Source organism: Microtus oregoni, unplaced genomic scaffold (genome assembly GCF_018167655.1).
Source record: "Microtus oregoni isolate MIOR12 unplaced genomic scaffold, Mior012 000013F_ref0000133, whole genome shotgun sequence".
NCBI classification, from domain to species: Eukaryota; Metazoa; Chordata; class Mammalia; order Rodentia; family Cricetidae; genus Microtus; species Microtus oregoni.
The window spans coordinates 39,897,418-39,916,752 of NW_024543072.1; the positions used below are offsets into that span (position 1 = coordinate 39,897,418).

General features: G+C 38.6%; 1 protein-coding gene across 1 annotated transcript in view; it reads left to right on the top strand.

Annotated features, from left to right (window-relative positions):
- The window catches only part of Pappa2 (pappalysin 2), a 360,123-nt gene that overhangs the window by 190,500 nt on the left and 150,288 nt on the right, over positions 1-19,335 (top strand). Inside the window, exon 6 of the mRNA XM_041662449.1 lies at positions 6,154-6,299. Within this exon, the coding sequence (XP_041518383.1) occupies positions 6,154-6,299 (146 nt within the window). The remainder of the gene's footprint in view (positions 1-6,153; positions 6,300-19,335) is intronic.

The window sequence follows — 19,335 nt, forward strand, 5'->3', positions numbered from 1 at the left end:
CCTACATCCTACTATCAAAGGAAAAGGTGTGATCAACTACGAAGTCCATTGAATAAAATAATGGCTATTTTAGGACTAGGTGGAATATTAAAGTATGAATACTCCTAGAGAAGGGACATTTATAAACAAATGAAAGTATAGAGAGGTGAATGATTTAGATGAGGCTAACATTTTTTAAAAAAAAATTAATCTAAAAAAAGGAGGTAATGGGAAAGGATAGCCAAAGGAGAATGGAGCGTATGCCATGAGGGGAGAGGAAGTCAAGAATTATACCTTGTTTTCTGTAGATGTTTCATATAAATGTTGACATTCCCTAGCATGAAGAGGAGCAGAGACGAAGGGAAGACTGATCCAGATGCTGTCCCCACCCCCTGATTTTAGAGTAGTGGGAGATGAGGTCATGAACAAATGAGAAAAAGATGTGGTTGCCATGATGGGTACCTAAGAACAGAAGAAACTTGACAGGACAGAAAACTCAGTGTAGTTGTGCTAGTTTGCTGGGGAAATGCTAGTTGATACTTCAAGGGCCTAAATGTTCCAGGAGAAGACTGAATGACAGGAAGGTTTAGACTTATCTACATCCCCAAATCCAAGATTTGCACAAGTTCTTTCTCAAGAGGATTATCTGAGAGTCCTTGGGACATTTGTGTTTTATTCCCAGATGGAGATTTTCTTCTTTCCTGTGTACAGTCCTCCTCTTCCAGAGAGGTTCACGTTGACTGTGGGAAGAGAGGCTGTGAACAGTTGTCTGCTGTATCTTCATATTTTGCTTCTTAATATGTCAGTTTTTTATAATGTATGTAGCTCAGGAAGACCTCAAATGAGATTCTCCTGCTTCTGTTTCTCAAAAGCTGGGATTGCTAGCTTGCACTGCTTCACCTGTGAGATGTCTTTATCTAGAGCATGGAGAATGTAGGTAAAGGTAGATTCTGGCAGAAACCAAGCAAGTAAATGCAGTTTATCTTTTTTTAACACACAGTTCAGATTGATTTATGAACCTTTTGTATTTTCTTGTAATTATATCATTTTACCTTCTTTCAAATATTAAATTCATCTAGTTCCTTAAAATGTATTTAATTATGGTATAATTTTATAACTGTATAACTTTCCTACTTCCCTTCCCTCCTTCCTAACATTCCGATTTATCCCCCCTTTCAAATTCATGGCCTCTTTATCTTTAATTTTTGATATATAAATAAAAATATACATGTACATGTTCCTATAATATATATGTTCCTATAATATATTTTCTAAATATATAAATAGAATTTTCTCAGTCTGTACAATATTACTTGTAGGTAAATGTTTTCAGAGCTGACTATTTGGTATCAGATAGCCAGTGTATGTGTGTGGGATCTTCCCTGGAAAAGACTATTTCTCTGGCTTTCAGCATTCTGTTGTTGCCTCTAGTTCTTTGTCTAAGCTTAGAGCCCCATGAGATTTCCTCCTTCCATGTTAGTCTATTGGTGTCATCCTTATTTAGGTTTTGTTGAAGCAGCCATGTTGATATCTCTACATGGCTGTTTCTTCTCTGATTTTTCTAGACACAATCTCAAAACCATTTTCCTGTGCCTCTGTGTCTTCCAATCTTTCAGCCTCCTTGTTTGCTATTATCCCCAAGCTTTAAGTACAGGGGTTGTGGGCTGGGTACCACATGATCACTTTCTCTCTGCTTTTTAGTTATTTGTGGTTTTCTGTAATGGTCTCCATCTGTCGCAAAAAGAAGATTCTTTGATGAAGTGTGAGACCTATATTTATCTGTGGGTGTAAGAAAAAAATATTTAAAATGTAGCTAGGAATTGTGCTGGTTTAGTAAAGTGGTTGTTGTAGCTTTTCCTCCAAGAACCCTGACCACTAGCCCCAGGGAGTTGGTTAGGTTTCTTGTACCAGAAAAGATTTTCTTCTTGTTGAGTGAGCCTTAAGTCCAATTGGAGAGCTGTTGGTTACCACCAAGGTACTCATGCCACTATTGCACCCTTAGGGTTATTGTGATGCATTGGTCATTTTTGCAGCTCATAAGCATATAACTGGGTAAAACCATTGGTCTTCTTTTTTTGACATTTGCTTCTAGTACTGTGAGGTTCATCCTTACAAAGTAGGCTTTTAGCTCACATTCAGCATGGATCATCTGGGTCCTGTGTTTGAAGTACATGGCCTTGTACCTTCAACCTCATGGAGGCAACCAAAGACAACAGCAATAGTTGATAAGTTTGTGGGAGCCTCTTGGATAATCCTGGTCACCAATATCATTTATCTCTTAGTAAATCATTTCTGTAGTAAGAAGTTCAGCTTTGAATTTATGAACTACATCCAGTGATAGATCGTTAAATCTAAGCCAAGTCCTGGGCACATTAGTTAGTCCAGAAGCTAAGACATTTATCTTTGTTAGCACTGAGGAACTTTCAAACTGTTGTACATGCTATAGTAAACAAGCATCATACATAGGAAACAGGCACACTGACTTCCACACTTTGACTCTCTTTGGTTTAGCTGTAGATCAGGACAACAGTCTTTCCCAGCAAAGTAAGTGTTTCTCTTATCAATTAGGGGCTGTTTCCAACTGTTTCTAGATTTTTAAAAATCTATTATCCCTTAGACTTACTGACCTCTATCTATATTTCTGTGGATTGCGGGAATCTGAGTTACCACATCCCATTTGCCGTTAGCATGACATCAACATTCGCATTTGGAAGAGTAATTTATGAGCGGGAAAGAATAAGGCACGGAGGAAAGGGAGATGAGTATAACCAACCCCTGATGCTGCTGCTGGAGGGGAAAGAGGCCTTTTGGAGGATGCTCAGGAGAAATGAATAGAACTGTTGGGTTGTGCTAGGACAGATGGGTGGTAGCCAAGACTGGCAAATGGAAGACAGAGAGGCCAGTAACACACAGATAGCCCAAGGAATTCATGCCAGGAATAGGGGAATTTAGGCAAAGTGAATAAGTAAGAAAGAGAGCAAATTGTTCAAGTATCATGTCCCAGTTTTGACGGGAAACCCAAAAGGGGATCACACCAAGAGCTTATCCTGGGTACCCTATTCTTTTTGTAGGTTGTCTTTAATCCTACCCTTCCCACTCCTTTTCTAGTTTCTTCTCTTCTTCCACCCCCCCCCCCCACTTACTGAAACATTGCCACATGGAAGATTTATATGATGTCATCATCACCTCAACCATCAGTAAAAACATAATGCAATTATTTTAATAAACAAGAAAAACAAAGGAAATATGACTAAGTCCAGGGAAAACCAGGCAAGAGCCCAAATCATTGCGTCTCCAGGAAAGCAGCTGAAGGAATACCCTCTGATCATATCCAACACCACCTCATGGAGCCTGGATGATGTCTTGTAGTTGAAAACTATTTTTCCAAGATATCGCAAGGGAGTAAAAGCACTATTTAAAAAACCCCATTCTCCAAAGCATCTTAAGGTCTACAGCAAGACCTTTTTTATTTCTTTGCTTTCATTCCTTGTTTTAGTTCTGTTCCAAGAAATACAAAAAAAATTATCTTTTGGGATTTCCATTTTCTGAGTGTTTCTTACTAGCACATACTACACATGGGTTAAATAAATGGTGTGAGGAGCATGGCTGGAAGCATTGCAAACAATAGAAGAAGGGACATGCTGTCCTAATGTGAGTTGGGAGTTTTGAATGCCTATGGGCTTGCCTAGTAGAATAGCAGTCATGAAACATAATCCTAAAGAAATTCAATACCTATGTCTGCCTGACTTTAGCTGTGAAAAGTTGACTTTAGCTCTTTCTCTTTGGGGAATGGCACAACATTACCACTGTAGGAAGTACGTATAAAGTTTAAGGACTACTGAGTTCTGACTTAGTTTCTCCTCCTTAAATTACATAATTATAAAATGCTCATTGTGTATAATGTTGTTTGTATGTATGTTTTCAGATCTGTCCATTTGGTATTGGATTGATGTGCCCTTCCCCAGGGAAGACTATTTCTCTTGCTCTCAGCCATCCTAAGTTGCTTGTAGTTCTTTATATAATGGTTGAAGCCTAGTGAGTTTCTGCCTACCCTACCCCTCATCCCTGACCCTTGTTCATGTTGACATGTCTATTCGTGTCATCCTTGTTCCAGTCATATTTAATCAGCCATATTGATAAGTCTTCATGTGTGTAGCTTTTCTGACATTTCTAGGAGACACACTATCACAATAACTCCCTTTGGCTCTGCCTCTTAAAGTCTTTCCATTCCTCTTGTCTGTAGTGTCCCTTGATCCCCAAATGCAGGAGTTGTGACGTACATGCATGCCTTGGAAGTGGCCTATACCATGAATTAATCTCTACATTGTGATCATTTGTGGTTTGGGGGATGGTCTCCATTCACTGTAATGAAGAGCTGCTTTGACAAAAATGGTAGCTACAATTATCTATGGGTATAAGGATAAGATTTAGGACATCGTAAGGAGTTGTAGAACATGGTGGTAGTAGATTCTTTTCTAAGATCTTTGAACTTACCAGATCCAGGGAAGCTCGCTAAATTTCCAGTACCAAGAATAATTTCCCTCTGGAAGTCCAATTAGACAGCTGTTGATTGCCACTGATATTTAAGTGACTCTTCTTGTGCCATTTTGTATATCTTGCCATGCTGGTAGTTGCTGCAATGTTGCAGCTTGGTAGGACTATTTAGTTCAATGACTCTCAATTTGTGTGTCATGTTCCCTTGGGGGTTGAATGACCCTTTCACAGGGATCATGCAAGACCATCAGAAAGCATAGATATTATATTATAATTAATAACAGTAACAAAATTGCAATTATGAAGTAGCAACAAAAATAATTTTATGGTTGGGGATCACCACAACATGAAGAACTGTATTAAACTGTCAATCTGCCACAGCATTAGGAAGGTAAGAACCATTAGTTTAATTGCTTCATTTCCTTGGCAGTTTGCATAGTATTCTGGAACCATGGAAGCTAGACCAGAGGAAAGAGGCTTTCAGTGCAGATTCAACTTGACTCTTCCAAGTTGTATGCCATAGGTGTGTGGTGCCTTCATCAATGGGGAACTACATTCTACCCTTGAGTAACAACTAAGAGTTACATCAATAATATGATGTTTGGGGAGTCATGTTTTAACAGACCTTCAATTCTGTGTGCAAATACATATATAATATTATTTAGTGATTTGAATTCAGTGTCTTAGTTAGGGTTTCTATTGTTGTGATGAAATACCATGACCAAAAGCAACTTGGGGGGAAAGAGTTTAGTTTGCTCACACTTCTGTAAGACAACTCATTGTCACATGCAGCAGGGCAGGAACTCAAAGCAGGGACCTGGAGGCAGGAGTTGATGCAGAAGCCGTGGAGGAGTGCTGCTTATGGGCTTGCTCCTCATGATTCACTCAGCCCACTTATAGAACCCAGACTGTGAGCCCAGAGCTTGCACCACCCACAGTGGCCTGGCACCATTCCCATTTATTACTAATTAAGAAAATGCTCTACAGTCTGCCTACAGCTGAATCTTATGGAGTCATTTTATTAATTGAGGTTCTTTCTGGTATTTTTTTTGTTAGATTGACATAAAATTGTCCAGTATGGGCATCAGTTGGATAACCCATTATTATCATAATGATATAGGAGTAGAGAGGGGGATTCAATTCTATTGATTAAGGGACACAAAAGAGAAATTAATACACACTATCATTTACAGAAGCTTTATGATGTCTTCTATCCTTAAAATTCTTTTAACTTTTACTTTTTAAACTTTCTTGTCACTTTTTCACCTTTTCTTTTAAATAATTATGGTTGCTATGAACATATGCCGAAACATACATAACTGAACTTCCTGCCATCATGAGGACCAGGCAGCCTGGAGACACCTATGCAAGGCTCAGAGGTTCAAGGAATTCTTCACCATCCAGGGCATAACTCTCAAAGCAAAGAATTATCAGCATCAGTGTGTTTATCTTGAAGAAATAATTCCAGTGAAATTGAAGAAATGAGAATAGTGTCAACATAGAGGCTTCATGCAGATATTGTGTGTTTTCAAAGCAGTAGGATTTTACTTAATGGCAAAGGTATCTCAAATGTATACTGGTGTCCTTTTGGCAACTAGAAACACCATGATAATAATCAAATCAGTCCCTGCCATCATCTGCCCTTTGGTATGATGTTCTCTCTTTGTGCTTGCTCCCCAGAGCGTACATGAGTGTAAAGGAGCTGAAGGAGGCCTTGCACCTCAACAGTACTCATTTCCTCAATGTCTACTTCGCCAGCTCAGTTCGGGAGGAACTTGCGGGTGCTGCCACATGGCCTTGGGACAAAGAAGCCGTCAGTCACTTGGGTAAGTGACATGAACTATGATGGATAAAAGCAAGGATATTTGAGAAGGGTTTGTGACAGTGAGTTGAGGGTGGCAAGAAATACGTAGTCAGTGAATGAACTGCTTTACGTTGAGAATGACAGTTGGGTGAGTCTATAAAAATATTTCAAAGCAAAAACTAAGAGGTTCTAGATCAAATGCTCTAAACTGACTCTATAATCTAGAGATAGACCATTCCTGATGGCATGGGCCTTTACTAATTACTAAGGATATTGGTTCAAAATCATCACATTTCAAGGGCAAGCCTGGGCTACTTATAGAGCTTGTATCACCAAATAAAAAGTTAAATGAAAGATCACAGTGCATTCATGAACTTTCAGCCACTACTGATGACTGCATTGGGTCTGAATAAGAATGGGCTCACAACAGTCATACAAGTCTAGAAGAAGAATTCAGGGGGTTCTATCTTTCACTCTTAGATAGATTCAGGGAAAGGTGAGTCATTGCCTTTAGTTGTATATTTACTGGTGATACAACCAGGCTCCAAAGAGTAGTCACAATCCAATGGTCACAAAGGTAACCATGGTTAAGATAAATGGGTCACAAAACAGTCATGAGTCTGGGATAGGGACAGGTAGTTGGTGGGGCTATTAGGGATCTGAGGGATTCAAGAAAGAGTATGGGGAGTAAGTAGCTAGGATGTAGCCTATACAGGTACAGAATTACCAAAGAGCTAACTTTATATATTTAAAAAAAAGAGGGCTTGTACAATGCCAGGCATGGATAGTTGAGACAATAAATATGAAATATCACTATTTCAATTTTACCTTGGACTACAGGGTGAGATCCAATTTCAAAAAACAAATAAAATTAAAAAAAAAAACCCTAAAAACTAAACTGCAAGATATTCATCAGTATGGATATAGGATAGGGCCATTTCAGGCTCCCTCTCCTCAGCTGCCCAAGGAACGAGCTGGGGATATCTCCATGGATACCTGGGAACCCCTCTAGAGTCAAGTCTCTTGCCAACCCTAAAATGGCTCCCTTAATAAAGATATCTTCTTCCCTGCTCCAATATCCACCCTTCCTCCATCCCAACCATCCCATTCCCCCAGGGTCTCCCCATCCTCCCCTCCTCACTTTTCTCTCCCCATCTCCCTTTACCCTCATCCTACCCCCACCCCCAAGATCCCAATTTTTACCTGGCAATCTAGTCTACTTCCAATATCCAGGAGGATAACTATATGTTTTTCTTTGTGTTCACCTTCTTATTTAGCTTCTCTAGGATCACAAATTATAGGCGCACTGACATTTATTTATATATAGAATCCACTTATGAGTGAGTACATACCAAATAACCCTGCATGCAAATAAATTGCTCAGGTAAGGTCCAATTTGCTGGATCCATTTTTAGTCTTAGATGGGCCTAAAAGGAAAAATATTACCAAGATGTTCAAACATGTTTGGTAGTGCTGTGTCAGGAAGCAGGCAGGTCTCTTGCTTATCTCAGACTCTCAAGGAGACTCTAGGAAATTCAGACAGGTTTAAGTCACATTTCCAGGATGGCTAAATAAACTGGAGGGACACTGTGTTCTTCATGAAAGCCAGTGTGAATTATTGTAACCTTGCTGGTGACAGTGAACGTAGAGTGGATTGGAGTTGGAGTGATTTGAATTGCTTCATCTAAACAACAGTAGCAGAGAGGCCACAGAGCACGGTCACTGTTTTGACAGATGTGTGGAGGGCTCTAGCAGCAAGGCACACTCAGCAGGCACTGGCTCTCAACCTCAAATCTCAAAAAGTGATTCTTTTTGTCCTTATGGGAATAAATCTGCCCATTTGACAAGAATTGTTGGGATGGAGTAGACTATTGAATATCTTTTAATTTTATTAGATATGAAAACATAGTTAAGATTCATTCAATAATGCAAAAGTAGATAAGATACTTAAACATTAACTGCTTGATGATATCAGACAGATAAGATACTTAAACATTAACTGCTTGATGATATCAGACCTGGAGTTTGCTTCAGAGTCACCAGCAAGATAGAATTCAGGCCCAAGACCCAGGAAAACAGAAAGCTCGGAAGTGGGCCTGATGTCCTATTCATGATTTTTCTCTTAGAATATTTGCTAATTATTTAAGTATGCATTCTTGGAGCCAAGATCTAGAAACTGAGTTCAAAATGACTTCTAAGAGATTAAAAAGTAGAACAGTGGCTTCAAAAGTCCCGTGACAGAAGGGAAAGGAAATGAAGTTGCTGTTCTATCGAGGAGAAGGAGCTATGAAGATTCTCTACACTGGTGCAGAGAGTCCTGGTTACACTGTACTTAAAGTCCAACCAGAAACACTCAATTGATATTTACAGCAAACCCTCCCGCCTATGTACTGATTGCCCAACCAAAGGAAAAGATCTTCCGAGGAAGACAATACTATCAGGAGCACCTTATACAATTTTATGTACAATATCCAGCAGTCAATATAAAATCATTTGATATTTTCAGGAAATACAGTCAAATGACAGAAAATAAAATCAATTTAACAACAAAAACAAGACAGTATGACCCATAGATTATTTAGGTATTAGAGATTTTAGACACTGGACTACTACATACATACACATGTGCATATATATATGTATGTATAATTGGCTAATATGTAAAAATATACAAAAGCTAGGGATCTGGTTAGGAGATCTAAATCTAGAGGAAATCGTCAAGTGAAAATTTTAGAGCTAAAAAGTAGTACTAGTAATTTAAACTTAAAAATTAGTAGAAGGATAATGATAAAGAATTAAAGACCTAAAAGAAAAGTCTATAAATTGAAACTTAGAGAGGAAAATGATAAAAAGATAATAAAACATCTTGAGGAATATTTAATTGATTAGATTATTTAATTAAAAATTGCTAGAAATAGTGTTCAAAGAGATAATGGTTGACTACTTTCCAAACAGAGAAAAGTTATCAATTTGCAGATCAAATATATTTGTAAATTCCCAGTAAAATAGGTTCAAAGAAGACTGTGTCTAGGCCATGTAAAAATGATTAAAACCAGAGACAAAGAGAAAAACCTTAAAGTAAAACAGTGGAAAAAAAATTGTTAACTGAAAAGTATGATAATAAGATGTGATATCTCATCAGCAAAAATTACATGACAAGAAATGTTATGTATTATGAGGTCATTTAAATGTTAAGGAAAATAATTAACTTAAAACTCTAAATTTGACAGAAATATTTGAAACGAAGAAAATGTAAAATATTTTCAGACAAATAAAATCAGAGATAACTTATACCAGTGCTGAAAGACATCCTGAAAAAGGTTAGGAAGCAATAGGAAAACAAGTTTGCTTAGAGACAGTGAGATATAGAAAGTAATGGATGATGCTAGAGAAAATAAAAAGATCATTAGCATACAGCAATGCCTTTACCTTTATATATATGTAGAATTAAAATATAACCAAAATATTACAAAAGACAAAAATAGCAGGACAGGAAATTAAAGCATTTAAAGACCCCCATTTCTCTTTGTTCAGACAAAGCACTGATTTTACACATTCATTTAGGTATAACATTAAAAGCCATGTTGTAATGTATAGATTTTTTTCTGTCTAAAGATCGGTTGATTAGTAAGATAACAGCGAATGAACAAAGTGAGGCTGCAGTCATGGCTCAGAGGTTAAGAATGCAGGCTGCTCCACCGCAGAGGACCCAGGTCCAGGTTCCAGCACTCACGTCCAGTCCTATCAACAACCTGTAGTTCCAACTCCTGGGATTCTGACACCCTCTCCTGGACTCTGTGGGTACCCACACTCACTGCAAATAAACACACACACACACACACACACACACACACACACACACACACACACAAATTTAAAATATGTAAAAGAAAGGAACCTCTGAAAAAGAAAACCAAATAAAGTGACTACACTAAACATTGAATGGACTTTAGGCCCAAGTTCAGACGAAAAGGTTGTCAAACTCACAATAAACCCTTTCACCTGATGTTCTAAAGAAAGAGACAAATGTTAAATATAAGAACACAAATGGTTAAAGGGAAGGCAAGGGAAGTAAAATAAATTCCATGCAAATACTAATCCAAAGGAAAACAGTATTTTGATATCAGATGAAGTACACTGTTAGATGGTAGTATTGGAAATAAAGAAGGCTAGCTTTATAAAGGAGTGAATTCAATTAGAAGAAGTAATTGTGATGAATTTGGATTTGACCATTAACATGCCGTGAAAAAATATTCATCTATATAAACAGACAATTCTACAGTCCTGGCTAGTGGTTTTAAGTAATTTTCCAAGAAAAGATATGACAAATAAATATTCAGTAGACATAAAGAGATTTGACAGATATAATTAAAACTTTGATTGAATTATCAGAATCAGACTGTGTATTTACACAGAGCAGAACACATGATCTTTTCATATGCTGTGGAAAACTTATCAAAGGAGTTCATGACCACAGGGTAATTTCAGAGGATGGAAGTCATAAAACTTTTCTTTCTCATCTCATTGTAAATAAGCTAGAACTTAAATAATAAGGCAATAAAAGAGAAACCTCCCTGAGTATTTAAAATTAAGCAATATACTTCTAATTAACCATAGGCCAAATTAGAGTGCTAACAGGAAGCTATTCTAAATAAAATGATTATAACAACATGTTATACAAAATTGTGCATATGGAGACATAAGCAAGGGAAACTTACAGCTTTGTTTATTAGAAAAGAAGAAAGTCTGCATATCAAGACAGCAAAAAATAGAAAATAAATCTCAAAGGAGGAAGGCATAGGGAAGTATTAAAATCAAAACAGGAAATAAATTTACTATTTCCAATTGAAAATAAATTTCTATTTCCATTAGAAAAATTAATAGAGCAAAAGGTTTAGAAGAGAAAAAACAAGTCACAGGAGAAGAGATTGATAAGTTTCTCAAAAGAGGAACTTGTCAATAAAAATAATGACAGATAGGAAATTTATTGTATCATTAAAAAAAATGAAAGTGGTGGGCTGGGCGTGATGATGCACGCAACACTCAGGGAGCAAAGCAAGGCAGATAGATCGCTGTGAATTCTAGGCCAGTCTGGCCTACAGAGTGAGTTCCAGGACAATCAGAACTGCACATAGCTTTAACAGACAATAATTGTTTTCAATTATTGGAGAACTTGTCTACCCACAGGGAACCGAAAATGAGCCTTAGTCTGAACTTTGTAACTAGGAGAGAAATTAAGTCAAGCTAGAGCGCATACTTAAGGGTAGAAAATATAGAACACCTAGTAGAAAATATAGGCAAAAAATCACTGGGACAGGACTAAGCAAAAAGTGCATATATAAGATACCAAAAGCATGGTTTAGAAAAATAAAAAAACCACCAGTTAGATTCCAGCAATATAAAAAAAAATCTTTGGCTGACAAAGAGTCTGCTAATATGCATAGAGAAAGCACAGGTTTGTATAAAATAATAAAAAGCACACATCTGGAAAATGACTTCTATTTCAAACACACATGTCCCAAAACTCAATAGTAAGATAAAAACAGACATTGTATAGGGATATACAGAGGTAATGAATAATCACAGGAAATAAAGTTTCACCTCTTTAATGACTAGACAAATGCAAGTTAAGACTATAATGAGGTATTACTACACAACTATCTAAAGAACAAAAATGAAAACTTACCATAGTAATACTACATGCTAGTGAGGCTCTATGAATGATGGGCCTGCCATACTTGCTAGTGGAAAACTGAGAATGACACAGCCATTCTGAATAATTTGCAAATTTCTTATGATTATTGGACTACCCTGCTCGGTGGTAGCGCGCACCTTTAATACCAACACTTGGGAGGTGGAGGCAGGTGGAGCTCTGAGTTTGAGGCCAATCTGACTTACAGAAATAGTTTGTGGTGCTGGAATTAAAGGCATGTGCTACCATGCCCACCAAGGAGGAGGGTTTCAATGGTGCTGGCTCTGTATTTTGATTGTGGTAGTGGTTATATGATTGTATACATGTGATGAGCCTACAGAGAATTGCGCACCCACATGTACACATACAGATGTAATAATTTGTCTATAACATCTACACATAAGGAGAAAACTGGGCACACAGGAGCTGTTCTGTGGATGCTCACAGACAGAGGGAGAGGTAGATTAGTTAGTGGGGGATGATATTTCAGTGTAATGACATAAGAAATGCTTGTAATTTATCGCCTGATATTTTGACTCGCAATGAGTTGCAAAAGCAGCTACGTCACTCAAAATAGTGTTTTCTATTTCCGCCCATTTGCATGCAAAATTCAAGAAGTCATTGTTTTTTACTGCTGAGTAGTACTCTAATATGTATATATTCCATACTTCATCCATTCTTCCATTGAAGGGCATCTAGGTTGTTTCCAGGTTCTGGCTATTACAAACAATGCTGCTATGAACATAGTTGAGCATATACTTTTATTGTATGATAGGGCATCTCTTGGGTATATTCCTAAGAGTGGTATTTCTGGGTCCAGGGGTAGATTGATACTGGCTTTGTGGGAGCCTAGGCAGTTTGGATGCTCACCTTATTAGACATGGATGGAGGTGGGTGGTCCTTGGACTCTCCACAGGGCAGGGAACCCTGATTGCTCTTCGGGCTGACGAGGGAGGGGGACTTGATTGGGGAAGGGGAAGGAAATGGGAGGCGGTGGCGGGCAAGAGGCAGAAATCTTTAATAAATAAATAAATAAATAAAAAGAAAAAAAAGCAACTACGGATATTTCTATTTTGTTCCTAAAACTTGGAGGAACAAGAGTGCTTTCCTGAAACATGGTTTTTCAATGTGCATTTCAGGACACAGGCTGACTAGTTCGCAGCTCTGATTGAGTATGCATTGTTTGTGTATATTTTTATTGTTTCCCACTCAATCATAATTGTGATTTAAAAAGAACATACCAGTGCAGACAGTTGGCATGACATGACAGAGGAAGACATTGCAGATTTTCTTAATAGTTTTCTCAAGAGTCTAGGTAGGGTTATGTTTGTCTCAGTGTGCAACATTGTTTAAGATGATCTGAGTGACCTGCACATTAGCACACCAGCCTTAAAGTTGAAAAACTAAGTGCAGTTTCTGATGACCAACACTTTCATATACCATCTGCCTGTACTACGGAAAGGTATGCGAGCCAGGAACTAGGCTGGAGATTTAAAAACACACACAGAGAGACAGAGACTTGGGGACGTGGGTCATCCTAGAAACAAGAATGCCAAGAATGCCAACTTTATCGTGTTCAGGGACAGCATATATATATAGTGTTCTGGCCACCCCCCAGCTCTCGGGATCTTTCACTGCAGCCACCAAAAATCATTCCCTTGCCTTCTGCTCAGATTAGTTGCAAACACAGGAAAATAAGTTGTTTCTCTCAGAGCAACTGCAAGCAAGTTGTTTACAGGAAATTCAGGGTCTGGGGGTCCACAGCCCCCAACATTTTCACTCTATGGGAAGCCTCAAGGTTCATCCAGCTTTGCCATCAGCACCAGTTCTACAGTCTACTATGATTTTGTCTTTCCAATTCTATGGTCATGGAGGTAAGAAATTGTTATAAATAACATATGACATTAAAATCATTAAATAACATTAAAATCATGGTCCCAAAGACAGAATATTTGACTAAATGGTAAGCCAGCACTCCTGTGTCATTAATATAAACACAGCCCTTCATTCATGCATGTGTGAACAACTGGTTCAGAGAACAACTGGTGAGCCTGTTTGGCGGCAATACAGAAATAGAAGAACACAAGGACAGAACATAGCACCAGGGGGGACAGACATGTAACGCATGCTTTTGCTCTTGTGTCAGAGAGCAACACAGAGCGCTGAGAGGCCCATTGAGAGAAAGTGCCAAACTCTTCTGAAAGCATCATGGGTGGTATTCCCAGAGAGCTGATACTGAAGTGAGAATTGAAGGGCAGATAGGGCTGGGGTTTGCCTGGCAGACAATGGGAGAATACCCCTCAGAGAAAAACTGTGAAATGTCTTGTTGGATAGCTGGCAAATCCTGGCCATGCTTAGAAGAGGTGGGATGAACTCTACCTGGCTCCGGCAGTGCTTTCCAAGCTTATCTTTTCTTTTTGTGTATCCGCAAAGATTTACAGAAATTTCTGTGCTTCTTCACACGTTTTTAAAGCAACATGAAAAAATTTAATCCACATTCAATTAGTAGCAAGCAGCACAGCACTGATAACTCACTTTAATTATGAAGTGCTGGGCACGTTTTTTCCAGTCTAATTGCTATTTCAAATGGTTACTTTCTATAATTAGACAAAAATTACATTGTTTGATCATTAGTGAATACAAATACACAGAAAAATATCTTTCAATGAGATAAGTGTGGTTCCATACACCAAGATTACCTCTTCTGTATGTGGGTGGATAGTCAATATTACTATAATTTGACATGCTAAATTATCAGTTATATTGCTTGGTTTATTTTCCTTGGCATACTGAGAAATATTTTCTATAAAGTCCCACTATTATGGCTGCCCAGATGTGAAATGAACAAGGATAACACCAATGAACATGCCAGAGTGGATAGGGAGAGGCCTCAGAGGTGTCAACACTACACAAAGAACTCTCGTGACTAAGGAGAGCTGGGAGTGGAAGACGCGTTCTTCCACAGAGAAGAGTACACCAGTTGATCATCCAGTGCCAAATGACCAGCCCTGAAAACATGCACTATGCACCAGTAACAGATACAGACTAAACAGGTTAATTTAGGAATATGTATATGTTTATGTATACATATGTATGTACAATAACAATTTGTAAAAAAAGAGGTCATTGTTTAAAGGACAGCAGCAAGGGATAGATGGGAGAGTTTAGTCAGGAAGAAATGTTGTAATTATATTATAATCTCAATAAGTAAGTAAGTAAATAAATAAATGAATACATAAATAAATAGAAGAAATAGACGAGGAAGCAGAAGTTCTGTTTGACTTTGTGAATGGTTGTGTCAAGGCAGAAAGTATAGCAAAAGCTGGATCAGATAGGAAGCCAGATCAGTTTGGGAGGTATTGATTTTGGGGTTTCTTCAAACCTGCCTCCACAAAGGTGGAAAGACACCTTAGGAACGTGTAAGAAAGCAAAGGAGAGAGAGTCTTTCTGAGAAGCCACTCTGGTTAACACACACTCCTACTGCTGAGAGGTAATGTTTGAGTAGCATTCTTGCCCTGCTAGGGGAGTCTGCTGCTGTGTCATAGGCTTCAGAGGGCTGTGTGCCAGTGTCTTCTATAGAACATTCTGAGGAGACTAGCGGTGATGTACCCCAACATGAGTGAGACCCAAGTACCTTGCACCTAGATCATGAGAGTTTCAACGGTAGAGATTTTAAATGAGCCCAAACAATGTGACCTGTACGAAAAGATGTTTTGAGTGATGGAGGAGCCTTTGACTTCACAGACAAGAATGTTTCCTTGTATTTCTAGGTTTCCTTGCATATAAAATGTGGTAATAACTGAAAAATTACCTGGCCTTTCAAAGGGGCTTGATAAAACTTAGTGTTCACAGTCAGAGTGGATGTTTCAAATACTGTGTCTGTGGTTGTCCTTATAGCTGTTCCCTAGATTTTCTACCTCACTTTTAACTGAGATGTCTTTAATGCCCTGGAAAGATATTGGCTCTTTTTTTAAGCAATGGAGTATGTTTGTAGAGGTCCAACTACTTACAATGAAAGAGCTGTGTATAAGATCAAAAGTAGCTTCCTTCCTTCCTAAGTCACAGAACAGGGCAAGCAATACAGGAAGGTTTGAGAGAAATGGTCCCTGCCTGGGACATAATGAGAACAAAAGATGTTGGATAGTTTTTCCCTAGTACTTCATAACCTGATGTTCAAGGACCCTAAGAGTTTAAGCACTTACATGTGTGTGGAACATATAATTATCTTTTCCTTCTTTTATTGAAAATAGAGTCATTTCTCATATAATATATCCTGATTAGTTTTACCTCCCTCTAATCTTCCCAGTTCTTCTCCCATATCCCCTTCAATCCAGATCTACTCCCTTTCTAATTAGAAAAGAACAGAATTCTCAGAGATAACAACAAAATAAAACAGGATAAAACATAATATGATAAAACAAAAACCTTCTCATTGAAGTTGGGCAAGACAAACCAAAAGAAGGAAAAGAGACCAAGAAAAAGCACAAGAGACAGAGACCCACTTGTTCACATACTCCCAAGTCTCAAAGACACTAAACTGAAAGTCATAATATATACACAGAGAACCTGGTGCAGACTGGTACAGGCCCCATGCATGCTTCTTCTGTCTCTGTGAGTTCATATGAGCTTTTCTCAGTTGATTTAGAGCTCTTGTTTCCTGGTGTCCTCCAACTACTCTGGCTCTGGCTCTTACAGTTTTTTTTTTTTGCTTCTTTTCTACAAGGTTCACTAAGCTTTGAGTGGAAGAATTTGATAGAAACATCCCATTTTCCCATTTAGTGTTGAGTATTCCAATCTCTCTCTCTCTCTCTCTCTCTCTCTCTCTCTCTCTCTCTTCCTCCCTCCCTCTACTCTATCTGATGTCAGGAGAGATGACTCAGCTGTTAAAGGCTAGGCTCACAACCAAAAAATATTAATAATCATTTTTAGTGTAAATACTTGAAAGGCATTCGCTTTTAAAACATATCTTAACAATTGTTGAATCCTTGATTAAAACACACACACACACACACACACACACACACACACACACACACAATGTTTGGCAGAGAAATGATGCTCAGTCCATGCTTAGCGTCTTGCAAGGGAAAGCTTGTTACCTTTCCAGTCCCTTGCAAACAACATCTGCAATCTAGACTCATTATATTATTTTTCTCCCATGGATGCAGAAGTATTTCATAGCCCCCAGTGCATGACAACTGGGGATAGATAGGTGTAGCAGAAAGGGCACACAGGCAAATAAAAATAATGCCACATTCTTTAATACCTTCACCTACATCTTAAACACACAGTGTTTATTCAGTCTTGTCCAGAACAAAGACTTCCATCCAATGAGAATGCAACTGCAGAACCAAGAAGGAACTAAAAGTCTGAGGGTTGGGTAGCTCCTTGCTGGTTACTGTAAAGGTCTATGTCTCTTTCCTGATCCCATTACATTCTTCTCTGTTGCCACTTCTTCATTTAATTCTATCCCTTTGTCTATCCACCTACTCTTGTCATTTTCTTTCCCCACCTTTCCCCCAGAACACCCCTTCTTTGGACTCTAAGGCACATTTTTACAGATTTCTTCCTTTGTTGTGGAAAGTATTTTGGGGGGAAATTGTATGCTAGCCAGTAACTGGAAATGATTATATAGATACCTATGGACTATCGTTTATCGCCCTAATTTATAAGCATGTAACATCCAGGCCTAAAATTTTTACAGAACCATTTAAAAGCCATTTCAACCAGTGCCCTTTACTTCAATCGCTAAGTTTCTTTTTAAATGAAATGGCTTTAGGAGTTTTTCTTTGTACCCAGAGCTCCTTCGGCGGTCTAGTGTTGTTGGGTCTGGGGAAAACCAGTGAGAACTTGGGAACATAACATCACTCTGGAAGCCTGACTTTCCACGGTTGAGATTTGTCTTTTCATCAGCAACTTCTCTCTCCCTTTTCTTCTTCTGCAACATCCCCGAGACCACACAACAGCTCTGCCTTATTGTTTTAGCTTGTTCCCCATAATCAAAGCTGAAAGGCCTTTCTAGTAGGCACATCTGTACTCCTGCTGTGAGCCCAGAAAGGAACAGCTGTGCCACACATGCTCACCAGTTGCTAAATGCAGAGAGCGCCATTCATTCTGTGCCACATTTTCAAGTTTGATCGTACCAGCCCTGCACCGAGTTCAGTTCTCAGTGCATGCATGCAAACATGCAGCACACACAAATAGAATCCAAGATTAGCCTTAATTTCTCTTTTGCATACCCATGTTAGTGAAAAGTAGAAATTTACTCAGTTGAGTCTCCTTTCACTTGGGGCTTCATACATCCTGACTGCAGAGGGACCATGATCTAGTTTGTCCTTAGTCACCAGGTGATGTTGATCACCCAAGATAGCCTCTTCATTCTCCTCACAGGGTCACAGGCTTGCAGTCACTCGAGTGACTTAGGTGTCATTTTGTCTCTTTGTGTTACCCCTGCTCCATTTAGCCTCACGCCCTTTCTATCCAGCCACTCTTCTCTAGGACACTTACTCAGAAATTCACCTATAGAAAAGGGAAAATCCATCCATCTGCTATCTGAGTGCATAAACCGTTCTTCAATTTTGATACTCAAAAGATAGGGTGATCAGCTTTATTGAAGCTATTGCCATCTACACATTCCCAACACTTATCTTTTATCTTCTTTCCTTACCTTGTGGGTCTTCTCTAGGTTAATGTGGTGATGGGTATGTTGGAACTGTGAAGGTAAAGATGATGGTCTTCAGTTAATTTGTCATGCTGGCGAGACCATAGTCCCTTCAAGACTCAGGTGACACAGACCCAGGGAACCCACACTTAGGAAAGTTTCTTCTACATCTTTGCTTTCAAATTTCTGTTGTTTACCTCCCAGTAAGCTAAGATATTCAGGAGACTTTGGCATTCTATAATGATAGCAACTGAAAAAAAATAATGAAGACTTAGGCAAAAATGTTAATGTTTTTAAAACTTTCCTCGTCCATTCACACTGTTGTTTCAGTTTCTCCTGGGTCCTGCCATTTATTGGACCCATTGCCCTCTACATCATTTCAATACTTACCCTTCACCGAGTATGGCAAAAGAAAGGCAGGGTTGCATTGCCAGAACACTGGTCATCTGATGTGGGATCTCTTTCTGTATATGTGTTGCTTTTATTGGTTGATAAATAAAGCTGTTTCGACCAATGGATTAGTGGAGTAAAGCCAGGCAAGAAATCCTAATACACACACACACACACACACACACACACACACACACACACACAAGAGTAGGTGGAGTCAAAAAGATGCCATGTAACTGCCAAAGGAGAAAGACTCTACTAGAACCTCCCTAGTAAGCCACAGCCTCCTAGCGATGCACAGATTAATAGGAACAG